Source organism: Thermomyces lanuginosus (genome assembly GCF_041956635.1).
Source record: "Thermomyces lanuginosus strain ATCC 200065 unplaced genomic scaffold VTN49scaffold_6, whole genome shotgun sequence".
NCBI lineage: Eukaryota > Fungi > Ascomycota > Eurotiomycetes > Eurotiales > Trichocomaceae > Thermomyces > Thermomyces lanuginosus.
In genome coordinates this window covers 1-21,791 of record NW_027192340.1, presented here as the reverse complement: position 1 = coordinate 21,791, position 21,791 = coordinate 1, and the positions used below count along the sequence as shown (strand labels likewise).

Below are 21,791 nucleotides of genomic sequence, written 5' to 3'. Positions count from 1 at the left end.
ATTCCTTTATTCTGTTGTACATACACAGGCATATTGTTTTGACTGAATTTCGGAAACTAATCCATATTACACTGTACACTGCTACGAATAAAATGATGACCCAAAACCTATCAAAGAACAACAACCGGGGCAAAGAGCGAATGGTGAGAAGTAAGAAATACACAAGGGATCGACTCGTTCAGTTGTCGCTCTGGCTGTTCAGAATCCGCAGAATAGCCAAGAACAAGTTGAGGATATCCATGTAGAGGGAGATCGCCGCGGCAATCTCCTCCTCAACGTGATAATGGCGCATGATCATCTGCGTGTCGACCAGGATATAAGCCGAGAAAATCAGTGCGGCGACGCCACTGTAGATCAGTTCCCCGGTGCTGCCCATGGGGAAGATCCAAGAGATGAAGCCGAACAGGATCAACACCCACAGCGCGCCAGTCAGATACGGCACCCAGCTGGTGAAGTCATACTTTGTCTGGCAGGCAAACAGAGTCAAGAAGACGAAGATGCCTTGCGTGATCATCAGCGCCTGCAGCGCGATGCGCGAGCTGTAGAATGAAGTCACGACGCTGATGGCGTAGGCCTCAAGCGCGGTGAACACGGACAAGAACAGCAGGTTCGTCGGGTAGCTGCGGCGCTTCCAGAACGTGAGGAACATGAAGACGATGGCGCCGATGAGCGACACGAACACCAGCCATGGGTTCGTCTGAATCCAGGTGCGGTAGGTGTCACTGAAGAAAGAGATGCTGCTGAGGATGGTGGTGAAGATGAGCTGGGCGGTTCTGTTGTCATCCTGGTCAGTTCCCGCGTTCGTTCATCCCATCGAGATGCGGATAGAACCTACAGAATCGAATACACCTTGCGGATGAACTGCATGCGGATCGGCAGCGTGCCCTCCGCAACAGTGCCGCCGAACTGTAGTTCATATTGTCAGCGTAGACGTTTCGCTAACGATGGAAACCAGATAAAACGACCTTGAAATCATCCGGCACATTGTCATACTCTGTCCGCGGCTCCGACGCAATCGCGTCGTAAGACGGCGGGGGATTAGGGTACCTGGGATGATGGTGTTCATCCTCCAGCGAATCCCGCTGCGGAGCAGGCGTATATTTGGTGTTCGCGGCCATAACGATAGCTGCGCCAGGAAACCAGCGACTCGAAGACTCGCTCGAAAGGGATGAGTTCGATGGAGAGGACAAAACGAAGGAAGCAGAACCCTGACGAAGCCGGATCTGGACTTCCGATGTCAGAGTCGCCGTACCTCGTTTGCCATAATCACGTGGGAAATGAATCACGTGAAGATGCCAAGAATCGCCTCTCTTCCAGATGACGTCAGAGATCAAAGCTCCGTCTGCCAGTGTCAAAAATCTACTCTTTGAATCTAGATTGAACAAAGAACTTGAAATTTCTAGTATTCGGTCATGATAACCTCTATCTATTCGTAACTTCGTAAAAGAGACATGTCTGGCAAGAACAGACCGTCAATCCCTTTGCGGGCTATCTCTGTAGACTGCCGGACTGGGCAATTTATCATCTATGCCCATAGATCGCATTCGGTTGTCCGTGTCCTCGTCCTCGTCTTCCTCATCGCTCGAATCCTCAGGACCCTCCGCCCCAATCTCGGGACTTCGTACATGCATCGACTCCGGTGGGTTCTTGCGCTGAAAGTCCTGAGCATGGGCAGTCGCCATAGCATTCCCCACACGGGACATGGTCCGCACCAATTCGGGGTGACGAGCGCGCATCGACGACGGAGTCTTCCACCTCCCAGCTTCGAGGTCCATCCCTGTTGGAGTTGCTGCCGAGGACGTTTGAGGATGTGCAGGATGCTGCGTGTCAGTTGCGGCAGGGTCGTCAGCAGTGCCGTCTGACGGAATGATGTCTCCCGAAGCAGTTGCAGGCTCCACGTTGTAGGGCAACGGGATATCACGCGACGCCCGGTACAGTGTGACGTTTGTGCAGTGCTCGTTCTCCACTCGGAACACCGTCCATACCGCCCGTCGGGCTACCTCGGACAAAGAGACCATAAAGCTCAACAAAGCTGAATGCTGCATGTTCTTGGGGAACACAGCATAGAAAACCCAGTTGAACCGCACTATAATATCTATGACGACGGCGACGTAGTAGACCCACAATCGGCGAAAGCCGAGGTGGTCGCGTAGAAACCGGTTCTTCGAGTACGGATTTCCCAAACTCCAGTCCATGGCAATGTCCCAAACCGAGCAGTAGCATGAATTGATAAAGGCCAGCATGATAAAGGCAATGTCATGCCGCGTTCTGCGTTCAATGCGGTAGAGGCTTAAAGTCAGGTAGTAGCAGACGCCGAACACGTACTTTAAGAAGTTGGCAAGATGAGGAAACATATTCCTCGTCGAATAGTAGCGGCGTAAACATTGTAAACATCGCCAGATAGACGGTAAGGTGGTAAGGAAACCCAACAGGCGGGATCTGGAGGAGCTGCAGACCAGAGGCTTCTCCCAGTGTGTGGCATAAAGGCAGAAGAAGAGCTCGATATTCTGCATTCCAGTTCAGCGCGTGCCGCGCGAAGAATCTGAAGGTCAGAACTTACACCCATAGCATATGTCTGCGAACAATACATGTCACCCATGAAAAAGTCTCGGAATTCGACCGGGTAGAAGCCGGATAGCCATAGCCGCCACTGGACAGCCACGACAACGTTAGTGTCCAGGATGACAGACTGTTTGCTCATGATGCGCGACTCACGTTAGAATAAGCCCACCACAACCGGCTACGGTAGTACAACGTCCTGCAGGGCAAAAATAAAATGACTAGGGTGACGACGATCAACACAATAGGATAGTATATAAACATGTCATTAACCCATGAAAAGTTGAGCCACATAAATAATCCTAAGAGGAGGAAGAAAAAGCTCGGGATCTGTGGTGATAATCAGCCAGCAAGCAGAAGCACATGTAAAGGCTATTCACGTACCTCAGACAGCTGACGCCAATCTAGCACATGTCGAGCGTCAAACTCGAACACGAAAACATAATTGATCTTGGAACGAGCCCAGATCATGCAATCCAAGCAGAAGAGCAATGTATGGAACACAATAAGAAAATAGCCACCATATAACTGATATGCCGGTTAGCCTGATAATCGTCTTCCGAGACCACGAGACCAAGGAGAACATCGGCGAACAAACCTGTAACAAATAGCTTGTTTGCGTTTCCAACTCATAATCATCATAATCCTCATCATCCGACTTGCGAAGATGCCGTGCGGCGAGAATGAGGCCCTGGATACAGCCGACAGCCCCTGCTGCCAGAAGCAAACCAACGCGGAAAGTACTGGAGGAATAGTCATTCTGCTTCATTTTTCCGCGCAGTTTGCCCACTGCGATCTTGCGATTTCCATTCTTCTCGAAGTAGCGAGTGTAGAGATCCTCTACGGCCGCCATGTGGCCCTCCACTACCTCGCTTTGGACGAAGTAGGCCTTATTGACCTTTTCCGACATGTACTCGAAGGTGTGTCGCATGTTGACCGCCTTGTCGTACTTTTTGTTGATTTTGCGAAAGGCCTTTCGGTTGAGATATGCGTACGACTTGAGCAGCTCCAGGCCTCGGTAATACTCCTGCAAGGCCAGCTTCAACCTACGCTTGGCAGTCCTGTATGACACCTCTGGAGGTTCTGTTCTGCGGGCAAAATCCCGCCGATCTGCGGCGGAAGTCGGCGGCTCCTTGGTGACAGAATCCTTCCCAGTAATCGCCTTGGACCATCGCTTACTCGGAAGGACAGAGAGTGTATGGGCACTTTTCCGTCCATCACTTTGTCCAGAATGGTTGCGTCCAGGTTGGAGGGCCTGGTCCCGCGACATCTGTAACTGCTGGCGTAGGGCCTGTAGTCTTTCTGTGGCTTCCTGCTCCTTTTGTCGGTAGAAGGTTTCGATTTTATCGAGCTCCGCATCTAAAAATTCGAAGAATTCCTTCTCTCGCTGGGCGATCTCATTCGCCAGATGGCTGCTCTGGAAGATCATGCTGGGTGATGCACCTTCCGTTGTGTTGAGAACCCGCCGTAAGAAGGTCTGTGTTCTCGAAAGCCCGTCACCACCGAAACTCTTCGATCTGAGGAGGACAGGTTGGGATGGCGGAGCATTTTGTTCGACCGGTTGCACCCCATCCTTTTGTTGCGACGCCGGTGCGTCCTCGGGATCAATGGCAGGATCCGGCAGCTGCAGGGACGGAACTGGTGTGATGGTATGGCAATAATCGGAGAGTATGCTTCCATAGCCTGTTGGCAGGTTGGCGAAACGCGATCCAGGCGTGTGAAGCGGTCTCTGTTCCGGCACCCGGCCGGAATGTCTGCGCGGTGATCCATGGTGAGAATGCGACGACACGTTATCATCCAGCGGGAATCGCGAAACCGATGTGGATGTATTCGGCGGCAATCTTTGGGATGGCGTGAGATGCTGGCTGTCAGGCCGTGGCCGGAGGGGGGAGCTGCGACCAGCTCTGGCCAGAGCTCTGGAGATGGCCTTGACCTTCTTCTTTCCCAGCTGGAAGCATTCGTTCAGCAAGGCGGATCGAATCTCGAGGAGGGCATGACTGTTTCGTCCGAACCTTATAGTTTAAATACTTTTCTCGCCATTCTGGCACCAGTTCGTTCTCAAGTTCCCTATAAATTGGAAAATAAGGGGTCAGAAAGTTTGATCGCATCGGCAGGTAATTCGTTCGAAGGCATTCTCTTACTTGGCAAATTTCATGTTGCGGTGCAACAGACCGGCATGCTGGACTTGAGCGGTGCGGACCGTTGACGCTGAGCCGACGCTGGCAATTGACTCTCGTCCACTCGCACATTAGTGGGAGAGAAAAGAAAATTGCTTATCAACTGGTAATGTTTTAATTTAGTTGCGATGCCAAGCTCATGGTTCTACGATCGAGGCTCAACCATGCGGTGGAGTCGAGACTGAAGAAACATTGAGCTGCACGTGTCGAAGTCAGGCGTGATCCTCTGCTCATTCTTCTGAACAGAAAAGAGTGGCTGGTTGATGACTATCAAGTTCATCAGAACTATTTTCTGAGTTCTTAAGTTCGATTGATCGCCGTCTTGGCCGCTAGGGGCGCCGGGAGAGGGAACCATGACTAGCGTTCCACGATGGCGGTTGCAGTGGCATTGCAGCAATATCAATGTGCCATTGCATCGCACATACACAAGGGGGCGTTAGCTCATGTTGGGAGACGGCCAATTTTGGGCCAGCCGGAATTTTTTCTTCTCACAAGCAGAATGTCGGTCACGGTTGACCTTCATTCCACAGCCAGATCCAGGCCGCAAAGAGTATAGACCCCCCTTTGTTCCACGTGCAAAATGAATATCTCCTTCGTCAAAAGGGTGAAGATCATCACCGTTAGCGAATCGATCCGCCGAACAAGGTGCACAACAGATGCCATGCATTCTTCGACTTGTTACATGCAGATGTTCATACTGAGGACAAGTCAACTAGGAGACCAAGCGCCGAAGACGAGCGTTATTAATAATACTCTCTCTCGCATCTACATCTCAAGTTATCAACTCCTCCGCAACGGTGTTGGTATCTGCTGGGGATGGATCAAAACCCATCCATATGCCTTTGTTTCCTCGGCCACAGCTGTGCGTGATGAGTCTGATGACACATTTCGGTTAGTCTCGCTCAATATCGGCTCCATGCGGAGGACTTTGACACCTGGGATCCTTGTAACGTAGTCGTACCTGTAACATACAGCTAGCCCAGTACAATTCTCCGTACATACAAGCTGGTGCCGGTCCCAGCAGCCACTAGTTGACTGTTAGCGGGCTGCTACTTAGCACAGACCACCACCGAAATTTATCCGCTGGTCAAATGGCATTTGAAGCGACTACTCTTTTAAATACTACGAGTAATTAATAGTTACTTCCATGCGAACACGTAACGGCCAAAGCAGAGCAGGAAGTGTCGAGATTTCGAAGGATGTTGCTTTGGGGGCCCAACACTACGTACTTGAGCCCTCCAGAAGACTAATCGACATGCTGATGATGGGATTCCTTGCGCAAGAGGATTTCATGGAAAAAGCCCTCCCTTCTTCACGCGGTCGGGAGTGGACTCTCCACACTTGACGTGCTCCATTTGTGATGTCATCCAGTATCCTCACTAGCACAGACCGTCTGTCCATTTTATAGTGGCGATAGGCGCTTGTTCTTGCCCCAATGGGCGTCAGAACAAGCCTTGTTTGGGCTTTGACCCTGGACTATATTCCGCATCGCCTCAAACAGACGTGAAATAACTACACAATGATGGATTCCATGGATGGGAGCCCGATTCGATAAGGTTATCTGCCGAGTTCTTGTCGATCATCTGATTCTTGGTCGGCCGTAGGAAGCTGTTGGATGGGATCCAAACCCCCATCAGTTTCTTTGCGCCCCGAAGTCTACTCGGCTTCTGGAAGGTTGCCCTGCTGGGAAAACTCCGTCTGTCCAATCTTCATCATCCAGGACTGTGCCCCAGTACGAGTCGGACAGGCTAACCGGATGGCGGATGGCCATGGAGGCATCCCGCCCCGCGAATACAGCGAATACAGACAGGACCGTGCTCCGCACTGGTTGGCGAGAATATCCTATACACATGGCCCGGATGCCCCATTGAAACAAAATCCGGGACTCCGGATTTCAGGGAGATTCTGTCACGTTTCAAAATGCGAAGAATCAAAGTGTGGAGAATCTGGAGGCGGAGACGGGAGAAGGAGACGGTACTGTTACGAATCAGTTACGGGTAAATACGACGTATGTTACGGGCCATGGTACCTGCTAAATGTTTATTCGCAATAGCCTTATCTAACCCTAACCTAACCTAGGTTATTCTGGAGAGCTGAATGCTACGTAGCCCACTCTGATAACGTCGCTGGTTCGCGCCATCCGAGCGCGACAGACGCCCTAAATTTTGCTCCTCTCTCTTTGACATCCCTGATTCGACCGCTACTCTGCCGAGCCGGCGATCACCATGCCGTGAAAAGTTTAGCTCTATGGGGCTAGATCTTGGCTCCAGTCGCTTATCTTGCATCTTCCCTTGTTCGTCCCTGTTCCTCTAGAAAGCAAGCTTCCCGGCTTCGTGTGCAGTCCTGTGTGTACGGGGTACCCCGTATGTAATAGCTTACCAATCCGAATGGAAAACTCTGTATTTCCCCGGCCGTACGCGTAGGCGCCGCTTCAGTCTGTCACAGTTTTTCATGTAGCTCCTCGTACTCGGCTGCAAGTGATTTTGTGGCGAAGGGGACCAAGGAACTCGTGCTATCCTGCGCCCCATCCTAATCTGATTTTTCTCGGGTTCCGCTGATAAGTGCGGCGTCGAAAATACTACCTACAGAAAGTAGTTCGACTCGTGATATCCTCTTATCATATTACTACATCAATTGGGCCACGCGCACGGTCGCTTGACATAAATCCAACCCGTCCCCCCTCGGCCTCCCTCCCCCGCCATTGCTACTACTTCCCTTTAGCTCGTATTCACCCGGTCCTCGACTGCAAGGCTTCAAGCCATGGTGTGGAACGGAACAGATGACTCCAAGCTCGAGTCTGATGGCGTTCGCGCCGTCGAGACGCAGCCGGGGTCCATTCAGGTCCCTCCCGGCCGCAATATCGAGCTGCACCGGGGCTTGAAAGCTCGTCATATTACCATGATTGGTATGCAATTGTTCTGAACAGCGCAGCCGACAATACCTTTCCTAACCGCGGAGCAGCAATCGGTGGTGCGATTGGAACCGGGTTGATTATTGGGACGGGAAGTGCGCTAGCAAAGTAAGTAATTTCCTTATCATGGCTCATTATCCGGAATACGTGGTCGACAGTGGCTGACAGATGCACAGAGCCGGGGTAGGTTTTTAGTTCCTACAATCTTGGTGAATTAAATTCCAGAACTGACAGTTGCTTCAGCCGGCATCGGTTCTCATCTCGTACACCTTCATCGGTTTCATTGTGTATCTGGTCATGTGCGCCCTGGGTGAGATGGCCGCTTGGCTACCTCTACCTTCGGGATTCACTGGTTATGCTGTGCGCTTTGTGGATCCGGCTCTGGGGTTTGCACTGGGTTGGACGTGAGTTCTTTGTTGCAAGGTCTTGCTTACTGGTCCGTTCCCGAGCTGACCGAGGTCGCCTCCAGGTACTGGTGCAAGTACATTCTGATCACGCCCAACCAGATGACCGCTGGTGCACTGGTGATCCAATACTGGCTACCCGCAGACAAAGTGAATCCGGGTGTTTGGATCACCGTGTTCTTTATTCTGATCGTCTCTATCAACTATTTCGGTGTGCGGTTCTTCGGTGAATTCGAGTTCTGGTTGTCGTCCTTCAAAGTCATCGTCATTCTAGGGGTCATCTTGCTGTCGTTGATCCTCGCCCTCGGCGGTGGCCCGGACCACGATCGGAAAGGATTCCGCTATTGGAAGGACCCTGGCGCTTTCAACACCTACATCGATGATGGCGCAGCTGGTCGCTTTTATGCCTTCTGGTCCACCATGGTCCAGGCGACCTTTGCCTACTTGGGCACCGAGCTGGTCGGTGTCACTGTTGGTGAAGCGCAGAATCCTCGCAAGACGATTCCTCGTGCCATCAAGCTGACCTTCTTCCGAATTGTGGTATTCTATGTTATCAGCGTCTTGTTGGTTGGTATGCTGGTGCCCTACGACTCCGAGGAGCTCGCCTTTGCCGTCTCTGCCTCCAGCTCTGCGGCCGCGTCTCCTTTCGTCGTGGCCATTGTCCTGGCTGGCATTCCGGCCTTGCCGCATATCCTGAATGCCTGCATTTTGCTGTTCGTTTTCTCCGCCTCCAACTCCGATTTGTACATTGCGACGCGGACGATCTACGGTCTGGCTCGAGAGGGCAAGGCGCCCCGCTTCCTTACCTACACTGACGCCCGCGGCGTTCCAATCTACTCGCTTGCAGCGTCAGCGGCTTTCTGTTTGCTGGCCTACATGAACGTGTCCAATGACTCCAAAACCGTCTTTGGATATTTTGTCAACCTCGTCACCATCTTTGGTTTGCTCACCTGGGTATCGATCTTGGTGGCGCACATTTTCTTTGTTCGCGCGCGTGAAGCCCAAAAGGTTCCGCTTGAGGACTTGCCCTTCCGCGCACCGCTGGGCAAATGGGGTTCCTACTTTGCCTTGTTCATCTGTATCCTGGTCTCTCTGACCAAGTCCTATGACGCCTTTACTCACAATCCCAAATGGGGCAACTTCGACCACAAGACATTCATCACCTCGTATCTCGGCATTCCGATTTACATCCTGCTGATCATCGGCTACAAGTTCATCAAGAAGACCGAGATGGCTCGACCTGAAACGGCGGATCTCTGGTCTGGCAAGGCCGCCATTGACCGTGAGGAAGAGGAATTCTTGGCCCGTCAGGCCGAACTGTCGGAGAAGAAACAGAATTACGGATGGTTTTACAAGACGTTCATTGGCTGGCTGTTCTAGACGGTTGGCGTGTTGGGATTGGCGTATGTTATGATAATGAGCGTCAGTATTACTGCTATGTACAATGCAATTCTGGACTATCTTCTCCAATGTATGAACAGCTCTATGGCTTGCTAGTAGAAATTTGGGTAAACGAAAGATATCGTATGCATGGGTACGCTGAATCATCAGTGCTTTCTCGTAGAGGACGGCATCGATCAATGGCCGATATCTCAACCTCTGCTAGCCAAAGCACGAGATCCGGCAGGATTCCATTGAGTCAATCGAATCTAGGTTAATATCCGAGCTGTGAGGGTGCCTTCCTGAACCTTCCTCAAGTTTGAACTGGCTACACCATTGTCCCTAGACCATTACCCTGCGCAGAACAACTGCGATGGATAGCCGACCATGGGGTTCCTTGCGAGGACAAATTAATTACAGTGCCTGATAATTACCATGCATGGAATTAAGTTAATAAATTAATGGAAGCCAGGGTCTTGCAATGTGCATCCCGGCATTCCAAAGTTCTGGATGACGTCCTTCCAGAAAGGGCTTGGCGGATTCCCAAGAACTGGGCGATCCCGGTTCAAGAGCCAAATAGGGCCACCACATACCGTAATACGTGATATTGGAATTTGTCGGATTATGATTGGGAGATGTGAGGCGGAAGCAGGAACGGCCCGGACAAACTTTACCCCGCCATCCCCATGATGCCATGAATGGGTTGGTCGGTCTATGTTTATGTTTGAAGTCAGGGACCAAAACGAAAGAAAAGGACTTGGCTACTTGGGATGAAGTACTGGAACTCTCGATAATAGGCAATTGGCATTTTTCGTTGACGAATTCGACGTCTGGGCAATTTCTACACCTGCACTTGACATTCGTCTTGACGAACATGCAGCCGGCAGTCCCGTCTTAGCCACCAGGACTGTGATCTGAGAGATCGACCGTTACTCCGTACTTGGGTCGCAAATCCCTGCACTTGGAGCGCTTGTCAGGATTGTGATCACCTTGCCCTCGCCGGCTCGGCATATTTTCTCCTGATTTATTTTACTTTGGGTCACCTTTGATTTTGCGCCTGATTGACCGCTTTTATCTTTAATCCCAAGTGCTGCGATCAATCGGGCCCGCACGCTCCTCCTATTCAACAGAACCCCAGCGCCATTCTGCCCTCAGAAGCTCCTCCGGGCGGGGTGCTGAACAGCTCTCCCCGCTGCGCGCATGTTGATATTTGCTTACTCTTGCCCACACTCTCTATTCCTCTTCTTCTACCAAGTGGATTCAAACCCGGAGAGGTACTTAACAGCTTGGCCGTTATGCACATGATGCCCGACTCGAAATTGTACCCTGCATCTCCTCAACCAGTCGCATTGCGCACGAGTCGTATATCTCCAGAGCCATCTTTATTTTTATACAGCCGGCTGCCATCATGGACCCCTCCCCCGGAACCCCAAGTAAATCCGGTCAAGGCTTAGAGGACGTTATCGAACATCTCAACTATACTTTTGACCTGCAAATACCAAATCCAAGACTACAGTCTCCAAAGTCCTTCGGAAACATCAGCGATTTAAGACACCGGTGTTACCTGCTCCTCCGCGCAGTTTTTTTCAAAGCGCACAACGAAATACCTCGCATTTTGCATGATTATGAGGAGGACATTCGAGCCTCTACTTTTCAATGGGTGGTGGCGAAACCCAGACAAGAGCAGGGCACGATACCATCGCGCAGTGACTTCCTCAAGACGGATCGGTCCGCTACGGTCACGGAGGAGGAACGGACGCGGCGGTTAAGGAAGTTGTTCGACCTGTTGGAGGATGAGTTTTATTTGCACAATGGCGGCTCAAATTCCCGGCGACGTCCTGAGTTCCCCCTCCGTCAGCCACGGGATCTATCAAGGGGCTCTCTACGTGCCACACAGAGCTTCAATGAGGGCATACTTCGATGCAATGAACCGGACGGAGAGACCGACTTTGTGGGTGACCGAGATGAGTTCTACACGGCGCCCAGCTCCCCGGCTTCTTCTTTTGATGAGAGAGAATATTTGCCCTCGGCAGAGCCGTTTCGGGATAGACCAGCCGCCAACGAAGAGGCTAGCAATAATTCCCGCGGCGGGGCCCGGAGCTTCAGAGGTCAGCCAACGAGGCAGTCTACACTACATGATTACATGAGGGTCTCGAAGTCGGTGTCACAGACAGCGCCTGAACGTCAAATCCTTCCGCCGTCAAAAAGTGCTGCCGCTAGTTTCGCAAGCACAGTCGTCTCTGATGTCTTCGATCCGCCAGTTTCTTCAAATGAAAACACCTCGTTTACGACGAATATCACCGCCTCCATTGACAATGTTGACACAATGTCGCAAGGTAGTTCTAACGTAAACATGATGGACTATGAAGAGATGTTCTCGGATACCTTCAAAACAGCAGAGGAAGAACAGCTGAATCGGGAACTGCGACGGCGAGTTCAGCAGGAAATGGAAGACAAGATGATCGCGGACCTTGTCGCGGACCTTGCGGAAAATGGGCCATTCGCGAAAAGAGACACCTGGCCGAAAACGGTGTCTCTGCGCTCGCGATACGAGCTTGAGAGACTGAGGGAGGAGTGGGACTTGACACCATCCGATGTCCTCAGAGGGGACAAAGAGCCGTATTCGAATCACGAGGACTTTTGGAGATGGGCTGCATCCCATACTCGTCGCTGTGGAAAAGGACTTCCGGAGAAATCGTCTGCGAGGGCCTGGAATGCCGCCATCGATCAATTCAGAGTTCCGGGCAAGCATTCCGAAGTTGTCGTTTTCAGTGGTGCCCTTGAATGGCGTCCTGGAAGTAAAAAAGGCGTGTTCGACCTGAAACTAAACCCTCTGCGCATTGATCGAAGCTGCCGCTTCCACCGTCGATTCGGAGCAGATAGGTTTCTGAGTCTAACCATGCCAGCGCCTGCCAGGCCACCTCCACATCTCCGTTTCGAGAAATACCCATCAGTGCTTCGCGAAGCCATTGCGAAGTGGCTCGTCCAGTATGATCATTACCTGTTGGGCCGTACATGGAAGGCATTCTACGTAGAAGAGGTTAGAAAGAAGAACCGGGCAGGATCAAACATTCAATTTCGGGTGGAATTGTTTGCTGTGGATGGGATCGATTTTGAACACAGTCGACGAACGTCGGGCCTATCTCCAGCTAATGAACCTCATGATAAGCACACGCCGATGTCAGTAGACGCCTTGCTGAATTGGCATATTTCCCTAGAAGCGAATCGTGGGCAGACTGATTGCAAGCTGTTCACTCGTATACATCTAGGCCAGTCAAAGACGTGGGCTACGGTTGTGCTTCGGCCTCATGAGTTTCGGCGGCTTCGAGATGAACCTGGCAAGCCAGTGATGAATGATGGCTGCGCGCTGATGTCACGAGCTCTCGCTCGAGAGATTTGCGCCGATCTTGGACTGGAAGACGGAACGCCGAGTTGTTTCCAGGGTCGAATTGCTGGTGCCAAGGGGCTCTGGATGGTCGACAGGCCTGATCCGGAAGACCGTGAAGAGCGATGGATCCAAGTGTCAGATTCGCAGCTCAAAGTGATCCCGCATCCCTGCGATTTCCCGGATTCCGTGGATCCGGAGCTGGTCACGTTCGAAGTGTCGAACTGGTCCAAGCCCTTGCGGCCAGTGGAACTGAATATTCAATTGCTCTCAATCTTGGAGCATGGAGGAGAGATCAGGCAACCCATAGCGAGTATTATGCGAAATGCGATCTGGGATATTTACGATAAGTTTGCAACGGTGGTCGAGAAGGACAGTATCCCTCTTGCACGGGCGTTGATCCAGCGGCTCCGGCCGTTGCCGGAAGAAGGCTTCTCACGCACGGGGTTTCGTAAAATTGATCAGTGGGCCATTGACAATACGGAAGCCATCATTCGATTTCTGGAAGCTGGATTCTCGCCTCGTCACTTTGCTCCGCTACGAGACCGCTTGAGGCGCTGTCTGGCCGAGACCTTGGAGCGCTATGCCGACGAACTCCATATCCCCATTCCACTGTCCACATACGCGTTCTGCATCGCTGATCCATACGGCGTGCTTGCGGAAGATGAGGTGCACCTGGCATTTTCCAGTCAATGGAAGGACTCCGAATTCGAGGATGATGTGCTGGATGATATTGATGTTCTTGTCAGCCGCCTTCCGGCGCACCATCCGTCAGACGTACAAAAGCGGCGGGCAGTATGGAAACCCGAGCTGCGCCATTTTAAGGACGTGATCGTCTTCCCAACTCGTGGTGACGTTCCTCTAGCGCATTTGCTGTCGGGAGGTGACTACGACGGTGACAAGACATGGATCTGCTGGGATCAGCGTATCGTCCATCTATTTCAGAACTCAACTGAAAAGATGGCGGATTTGTCGCCGGAATACTTTGGTCTCACCCGGCACGCCCGGCCCATGATCCAAGTTCGCGACGTAGGGGATTTCCTAGAAGGTGCATTTAAATTTAACCTGACTGTATCGAACCTGGGTCGTTGTACGATCGAACATGAGAAGATTATCTACGAAGAGCCGCGGTCCATTGGTGCAGATGTTGCGAAGGAACTTGCAGTTCTTCTCAGTCACCTTGTGGACGGGCGAAAGGCTGGATTGCAGCTCACCGAAGAGGCATGGCAGAAATATCGAAAGAAGATCAGCCCTCGCGAGAGAGGCACTCCTGCTTACAAAGACCCGGATGCAAGGAAGGGCAAGTTGTCGAACATCGTTGACTATTTGAAATTCGAGATTGCCCAGACAGAGAAAGGCAGTGTGTTGAAACGATTTCACGAGCTTTCTCAAAGTTTAATAAATGGCCGAGACGAGGATCTTCTCCGTCCCTGGCGTCAGGTTCTGATACGAGCCGATGCGGAACGGGCTCGGAATGGGAAGTCGAGTCTCGCCTCAGCGATCCGAGATATTTCGTCGCGCATCCGTGAGGCATATGATCGGTGGAAGCGACATCGGGGTCATCTCAAGTTGACCGCTTCCGCCCAGTATGCCGCGGAGCTTGTCGGCGAGATTCAGCCTCCTGTGTTCGACCATCCTCTTTCCCATACTTGGCAGAACAGTGAGCATGAATGGCAATGGTATCTTGCGTCCGCGGTCTACGAGCAATACTGGCGGAGCTCGGACTACGTCTGGTACGCAATCGGCGAAACGCTCTGCCAGATCAAGATTGGCAATGAACCGTCGCGCACAATCCGCGATACGGTATATTCCAGCATGAAGGTGAACACACGAGTCGCCCGCCGCCTCGGAGATGCCGAGGTGGATGGCGGGGCCGGAGACAGCAGCGACGACGATGAGCTCGAGTCTGAAGACTTTGATGGCGCGTCAGCCATTGCCACATATCTGGATCAGCAGGACAGTGAAAGTTTCGCCGGCGATTCGGTCATGTCCCCTCTGTATTGGGACGAGGAAGACGGCAGCATATCCTTGGAATGGGAGGACAATTAACGGTTAAGGTTGTTTCAACCCCAATGCCTCTAATCATTCGCGATTGAATGCAGTTGATTCATCTTGTCAATGATACCCCCTGTTTTTTGTTTGGTACGGTACAATGCACATGCATTCTGTGTCTGTTAGCCGAATTTCGGGCTTCCCTCTCATATACATATGAATCTGACGTCATTTCGAGCTTTGAATGGAATACTCTGAAGTTTCCAAACTTCCAACTTCCAGTGACGGCGGCGTAGACGAGCTTTTTCTACGTCAAGAGCCAGGCATCAAATCTCAGTTATCAATGGAATCACATGTCAAAAATTGAGATCAAAGTGTGTAACTCACCCAATCACAGCAGTCGCTTTTTTGCCTGTGTTAAGCTAACCCCACTCGCTAAACTCAATGCAGCAATTTATTTGGGATATCTTGTTCGGCACATAACTCGATAACCTAACAGTGTTGACACGTGACTCAAATTTGACACTGTCAAGTGCCGACTGTCAAGTCGTCGAGTGATGAAATTAGCAGGTTGTGACGGCCGCCAGGGACTTTGTTGATCATTACTCAAAGTCCCCAGTCATATTATCATAGATTAACGGTGCATCCCACGCAGTCGTATCAGAATAAATTGCGTGGTGTGGGATTTGGACAGCCATTCGGATCGTGAGTCTGGCCCATTTTCACGTGCAAATCTGACCCTCCCCAACCGTTCGTTTGCTCCTCCAGCGCCCACGAGAGCATTTGATCGATTTTTTGCCTCCAACCAGCTTGTGCAGGATTAGCCTTAGTGCCGTTCGGAACATCCGGCGCGACACGCGATTCCTCGGCCTTTTGCCTCTAGTCTCAGATTATTTTTTCCTTACATGGACGAGCGTGATGGTACTGGTCGTGGTACTAATCACGGCCAAGACCAGCAGCAACTACAGGCCCAACAATCGCCCTTGTCACATCCGCCAGCCGATGCACATGAGAAAAATCTTGCCGAAGCAAATAGTGATTTAAATAATCATCCAGTTCCCACGGCCCCGGATGCTTCTGCGGTAGCCCTTCCTGCGGACGAAGCCAATCCGAATCACTGGCATCCTCCTCCTCCTCCTCCTCCTCCTCCTCCTCCTGGATCATCTTCTTCAGCATCGGCGACTCCCCGAGAGTCTTCTCACACGATGATGGATGTCGATGAACCCGATGATCGTGGCCATCGGGCCACCAGTGTACTTTCGATGGACGATATTGAGGCCGCTCAGGCTCTAGAAGACCTCCGTTCTGGTACGTCGTGATGAATATGGCATGATGTCGCAACGATGCGTCTGACCTAGCTATCAACACAGATTTCGCCAATACTCCAGCGCGATCAGAGAACCGATCGACGAGCCAACAGCAAGAACCAGAACCGCTTCTTTCCCTCCTGACGTCAACACATCCGTTGATATCGTCTGCCATCAACGGCTCTGTGTCGGCGTACACTTCGTCCAAGTCGTATTCTCCACGCTTCAAATATGGCGCCGAGTTCATTGAACGGAACATCGGCTCGCCCGTGGCGAACACGGTAGGTACTGTGAGTCGTAAGACCGGGGTAGAAGGCGGCTTGCGCTGGGCCCTGCAGCGTCGGGCGGAGTCGAACGACGGCGGTGCGCAGCGTCACAAGCGCCGAAAAACCAACGACCTGGATATCGAAAAAGGCATACCGGATAACGGCAGTCAGCTGTCGTCGGAGGATCCACCTCCGTATGATGACAATCGATCGCCAAGCTACGAAGAGATTACCCGCGGGCAAACACCGTCGACATGGCAGAGCCGATTGATGATTTCGACGTCGGGCCTGGGCGTGGCCATGAGCGAGGAATCGCTCCGGCGACTCAGCTACTGTTTGAAATGGCTACGTTGGGCCAATGAGCGCCTTAGCAAGGCGATCGTCGCCCTCAAAGATGTGCTTCAGAAATGGGAAGGAGGGATGGATGACAAGGAAAAAAGCTCTTCGAATCGAGCGGCGCTGTCGCAGCACATTCAAGTAGTCAAAGAAGACGTACTACGGACGCTGAAGCAGGTTGTGGATATAGTATCGAAATACGCCGGAGGCGCGTTACCGGAGAATGCACGCAACCTTGTTCGCCGGCATCTTGTTTCACTGCCGCAGCGATTCAGATTGGCTTCCACGTCAGCACCAGAACCGCCATCAGAGTCTTCGAACGCGTCCTCCGAAGAGGCCATCAGTGCCCGACGCGTTCTCGTTCTTGCCCAGGAAGGCCTGGACATGATGGTCCAGGTCACGCGGGTAGTCAACGACACGCTTGTCAGCGCCGAAACATGGTGCGAGCGTCTTGGCCGAAAGCGGCCGGGGCCTAGTGACAACTGGCCCAATGATGCGAAGAACGGCGCCAACGGAGAGCCACCACAGCAGCAATCACCACCGCCGCCTCTGCCATCGTCGGATATCAAGCAGCCCCTGGTTGACACGGCACCTACGCAGGGCGACGTTGAGATGACGGGAACAGACGTATCATGATAATTTTGATCTGTTTGATATATAATTTTTTTGATGTTTGATGTCGATTAGTTATTTGGTTTCATGGGTTTAACGGTGTTTCAGGTTGGACTGTGCGCATCGTTCAGGTAAATTCTTCATTATTAGGTAAATCAGATGAGCCATTGCATGGTTCTCAATCAGTCTCGTTATCGTCATGAAGTCACCAACAAGTGCATAAAAGGATGACAGAAAAGAAACATCACCCCTCCCTCCCATACCGTCTCAACAAATTCATCAATTCCGTCTCCCGAGCCATAATAAGTGGTGGACCATCCCAGGTGAACAACGGCGGCGATGACGGTGACGCTGACTGCTGCTGCAACGGCCCCTGATAGATGCCATCCTCACACCACCGCCGTCTTCGTGTCGCCTCATACTCGGCGATGAACAATCCTTGCTTGCGCTGCTCCCTGCGCTCGTGCATTATTTGGAGATACCGTCTTCGAACGGCATCAAGTCTCGCGGCGCACTGTTCTGGCCGCTGCAACCGATGATGGCGCTGGTATTCGTGGCCGAAAGAGCTGAGGAGCTGGTTCGTTAAATGGGCCGCTGGGGCCACAGCTACGTGGTTGAGGGGTGTAATGATGCTCAGCGATGTTCGTGTCGAGGAGGAGGAGGAAGAAGATGCGGTGTTGGTCGAAAACGGCGAGGGGGAGGAAGAGGAGGTGGCTGTTGTGTCACTACTTGAAGGGGTTGATTCGATCCGACGAGCTGATGCGTCAACCTCCGAAGGGGAGGAGATAGCAGCTGGGTACGGGTCCAGCGCCATGTGGAACTGCCACGCGCGGAGATCCTGGATTTCGCCTTCGTCGCGGCAGAGGTTGAGGATGCTTCGGCGTGCGAGGTAGTGCTGGTGGATATGCATGTCGACGCAGTAGCGGGCGTACATCCACTCTTCGCTTTCCCTCTCTTCCGCTGTTTTGCCGGCAGAGGATGGCCTGCCTGTCTTGGTTTTGCGGTGCTTCTCTCGGGTAGTCATCACGAGATTTTCGTACCGCGCGAGCTGTTCTTCCGTCGCACACGTCTTGTATCCTGGTATTGGGAGTTTATTTGTCCGCACCTGTTTCGGATCTTGATCTTCATTATCGTCATTGGTGTACACGCGGAACGGCGGATCGCTGTCATTCTGGTACACGCCGTTGGCGATATCGGCAGCCATGGTGTCTGGGGAACATATGCTCTCTGATTCGCAAGCTGTACATTCCAGTGCTTCTTCCAGGATTTCATTCTAAGGAAAAAATCAATCATTCTGCTTGGTTGCCGAGGTTTCCAATGGAATGTATTTCAACTAACCATTTCCCGCTCTGCTTCTTCCTTGCAGCGACGCTCCTCCTCCTTCCTCTGCTGGCTGGCCACAACACATTGTCGCCGACCATGGCAAGCGACAAAGTCGTCAACAACTCTGGTTGCGCTTGTCGCGCCGTTGAAGGTCTTCATGATCGCCTGCACCATGAAAGTATCTCGGTAGTCGTACGACGCGTCTCGACCCTGTCCGACCAGCGAAACAGTCCCATCGACCGGCATCGGCATTGACACCGTCACCGGTGCTGGTACCGGCACTGGTACCCTGGATGATGATCTCACCGGCGCCATGGTCCCACGCTGCCGGGGCTTCTTTCTGCGCGATCGTTTTGATACGCGGACGCGGCGCATCATTGTAATGAGTTCGTCATCGTCGCTACTGTTATTCTGATCCGTTTTCTCGCCGATGGGCGATAGCAGCAAGCTGTGGATTGATGTCCGTACTTCCTCTCTGTATGACAATCTCCGGATTTTTACTACTCTTCTTGGGATTGGCGTTCTTTGGTCGTTCATCGTCATGGTAGTAGTCATGGTAGTAGTCGTTCTTTTTTCCTCTCTTTTTGGTGAATCTCTCTTGAGGAGGAGAGTCTACTCCAGAAGAAGTCTGAATTTGAGTCAGCGTCCTGCTTGTCACAAACAATGACTGATGCAAGGTCCGACCTTTTTCTTCTGTTCGCTGTCTGCCTGTTGGTTATTCGGGGTGCAGATCAATCAAATCCGTAGTTCTACAGCTCTCTTTCTGTCTCTTTCTAACAACTGAGTCAAAGGAATCCAGCGGTGATTGATGTGGTGGAAAATTCTTCCATATAAAAGTATCATGAATTCATGGTTCAAAAAAGTAAACAATGACGTCGTTTGACAGTCGGCCCGAATTTTATTCAATAACTAGCTCAAGAGATTTGGTACAGAATTAGACTCACCATGGACAAGCCTGACATACGTCATGATCTATTTAAACATTTTTCACAGAAGTAGATGAATGCATCACAACCAAAACTGAATAAACCCTGCATGACTTGCGAATGCAGCAACAGGGATTCGGTGAATGAACCCAATCCGGCAGAAACGTTAATAGAAAGTGGTCCAAAGTTTGAAAATTCGGTGTTCCCAAGACTCAGAATATTAAAACTGACTACCTGGCGAATGGATTTCTGATCGGTTGACGAGGTCTAGTGATGTTGGAAGTCATGGGGTTCGGTCGCAAGCCCTAAGTCACTTAAGTCCAAGGACGCAACACGGGTCCCGTGATCTTGTCATCCATCGACGTCCACTTCATTCCTCTCTTAGCCAAGCATCACAATGTAGGTGCTCTATATTCTATTCTCTACGTTGCTCATCAGATACATGCCAGAAATTTTTCTCTGAACAAGCAAACGAGTCTAACAAAGGGATATCAGGGCCATCCACCATCAACTGATAAAGTCAAGCGACAACGGGAAATTAGTAATGTCCGATCACGGAGCAGTGTAGCCACCGTCGACAACCAGATCAGCGCCTGTGGTGTAGGTCGAGGCATCGCTAGCAAGGTACAAATAAGCGCCTCGAAGCTCCTCGGGAAGACCTTCCCGGCCGAGCGGGATCTTGGTGCGCCAGATCTGTTTGGTCTCCTCAGGAATGAAGTTCGAGATCTCAGTGACAATGTAACCCGGGGAAATGGTGTTGGCGCGAGCGAATCTCGCCCACTCCACGGACAGGGATTTAACTGCCACGTCCGTTAATTGCATGTCCTTTAAACCGTCATGAAAAGCATTCTCGACGTACCCAGGTGGATGACGCCAGCCTTGGCAGCGTTATACGGCGCCTGAAGCTGCGGAATGTTCACGATATGCCCGCTCATCGACGCCGTGGCAATGAAGCTGCCGTAGGTGAAGTTCTCCAGCTTGTTGCCAAACAGATCGGTACCTTCCTCCTTCTGACGACGCCAGTGAGCCGCCGCAGCGCGTGCAGAGTACCAAGTGCCGTCGAGATCCGTCTGCACCACGTCGAGGTAGTGGTCAATCGGACCGTCGACGCTGGCACCCTTGGTCCACGGAATGCCAGCATTGGCAACGAAGATGTCCAGGCGACCGTTGAGATCCCGGACAGCTTGATCAACGACTTCCTGCGTTCTCTTGGCATCCTTCAGATTGACCTGATATGCCTTGGCTGAACAAAAAAAAAAAAGAGTCAAGAGATGTTCTAAGCATGGAGGACTTTTGGCTACTCATGCTTACCCTTGACTCCAAACTCCTTCTCAATCTCGGCTGCCCGCTCGGGAGTCTTGGTGTTGCTGCTGTAGAACAGCGCAACGTTGGCGCCGGCTTCGGCGAAACCTCGCACCACAGACAGACCGATTCCGGCGCCAGCGCCGGTGACAATAGCCGTCTTCCCCTTCAACGAGAACAGAGAGAGCAAGCTCCCCTGCACCTTTTGCGGCGCGGGGGCATTGTCGACGACGAAGTCGCCCTTATTCAACGGAGAAGCAGCCATGATTAAACACCACAATAACAAGAGATTATGAAGAGAAAAGAGATTTACAGATACTCAAGAGACTACCTGCAGAAAGGCCTGCCTTTTATTTCTCAACTCTAAAAGCTAAGTATCCAGACGTGGAGTGCTGATGGAACAAGTGGGTAGGTACCAGCGGGGCAACCATGATGGCGGTGACGGCCAAATGGTAGCCACAAGAGGGTTGATTTCAAAGCAGACCGACTGGTTATGAGAGGACCCTGGTTGCTAGCAATATGCACAAGAGCATGTTGTGGCGGGAATCGGCTCGGATAACCCAGCAATAGAGTCAATCGATCTGGGTGGGCGTGAAGTTTGTTCTCCGCCGGCAAATTTGCATTCGGGCCGCTCAATCAAAATCAAAAATGTCATCGCACCAAGTGAAGAAGCTTACGTATCCGCCGGTGCTGACTAACGGCACGACGATCAGGTCCCAGGGGCGATCCAAATTAAAAAATCAGCATTCAGGGTCAGATCATTTGTGGGCCGTTGTCGGTAGTTGACCCAACCCAGGGTACGGCATGGATCATAGTGGTGCAGATCCAGGGACAAGCGGATAGTTAAATGAACCGAGTCTCGGGAAGGACAGAATTTTACCGATTGGCTGCCAGAACTGCTGATATGTGTG

The 21,791-nt window shown here is 51.8% G+C and overlaps 7 protein-coding genes across 7 annotated transcripts; 3 read left to right on the top strand and 4 right to left on the bottom strand.

Annotated features, from left to right (window-relative positions):
* Positions 1-178: 178 nt before the first annotated feature.
* VTN49DRAFT_7339 (uncharacterized protein) lies at positions 179-1,118 on the bottom strand (the record flags this gene model as incomplete). The annotated part of the gene is made up of 3 exons (XM_069415597.1): positions 179-773; positions 836-906; positions 966-1,118. The coding sequence occupies 3 exons, from the start codon at positions 1,116-1,118 to the stop codon at positions 179-181; spliced, it is 819 nt and encodes a 272-aa protein (XP_069272418.1).
* Positions 1,119-1,472: 354 nt separating this feature from the next.
* On the bottom strand, positions 1,473-4,714 carry VTN49DRAFT_7338 (uncharacterized protein; the record flags this gene model as incomplete). Its single annotated transcript, XM_069415596.1, has 7 exons — positions 1,473-2,507; positions 2,561-2,650; positions 2,716-2,889; positions 2,944-3,087; positions 3,158-4,507; positions 4,572-4,626; positions 4,701-4,714. The coding sequence occupies 7 exons, from the start codon at positions 4,712-4,714 to the stop codon at positions 1,473-1,475; spliced, it is 2,862 nt and encodes a 953-aa protein (XP_069272417.1).
* Positions 4,715-7,496: 2,782 nt separating this feature from the next.
* On the top strand, positions 7,497-9,431 carry VTN49DRAFT_7337 (uncharacterized protein; the record flags this gene model as incomplete). The annotated part of the gene is made up of 5 exons (XM_069415595.1): positions 7,497-7,641; positions 7,698-7,755; positions 7,824-7,830; positions 7,891-8,051; positions 8,117-9,431. 5 exons carry the CDS (start codon positions 7,497-7,499, stop codon positions 9,429-9,431), a joined length of 1,686 nt encoding a protein of 561 aa, XP_069272416.1.
* A 1,408-nt stretch (positions 9,432-10,839) lies between these two features.
* Positions 10,840-14,865, top strand: VTN49DRAFT_7336 (uncharacterized protein; the record flags this gene model as incomplete). Its single annotated transcript, XM_069415594.1, has 1 exon — positions 10,840-14,865. One exon carries the CDS (start codon positions 10,840-10,842, stop codon positions 14,863-14,865), a length of 4,026 nt encoding a protein of 1,341 aa, XP_069272415.1.
* An 848-nt stretch (positions 14,866-15,713) lies between these two features.
* Positions 15,714-17,353, top strand: VTN49DRAFT_7335 (uncharacterized protein; the record flags this gene model as incomplete). Its single annotated transcript, XM_069415593.1, has 2 exons — positions 15,714-16,116; positions 16,179-17,353. 2 exons carry the CDS (start codon positions 15,714-15,716, stop codon positions 17,351-17,353), a joined length of 1,578 nt encoding a protein of 525 aa, XP_069272414.1.
* A 220-nt stretch (positions 17,354-17,573) lies between these two features.
* Positions 17,574-18,967, bottom strand: VTN49DRAFT_7334 (uncharacterized protein; the record flags this gene model as incomplete). Its single annotated transcript, XM_069415592.1, has 2 exons — positions 17,574-18,602; positions 18,668-18,967. 2 exons carry the CDS (start codon positions 18,965-18,967, stop codon positions 17,574-17,576), a joined length of 1,329 nt encoding a protein of 442 aa, XP_069272413.1.
* A 1,163-nt stretch (positions 18,968-20,130) lies between these two features.
* On the bottom strand, positions 20,131-21,145 carry VTN49DRAFT_7333 (uncharacterized protein; the record flags this gene model as incomplete). Its single annotated transcript, XM_069415591.1, has 3 exons — positions 20,131-20,378; positions 20,438-20,821; positions 20,890-21,145. 3 exons carry the CDS (start codon positions 21,143-21,145, stop codon positions 20,131-20,133), a joined length of 888 nt encoding a protein of 295 aa, XP_069272412.1.
* Between the last annotated feature and the right edge of the window lie 646 nt (positions 21,146-21,791).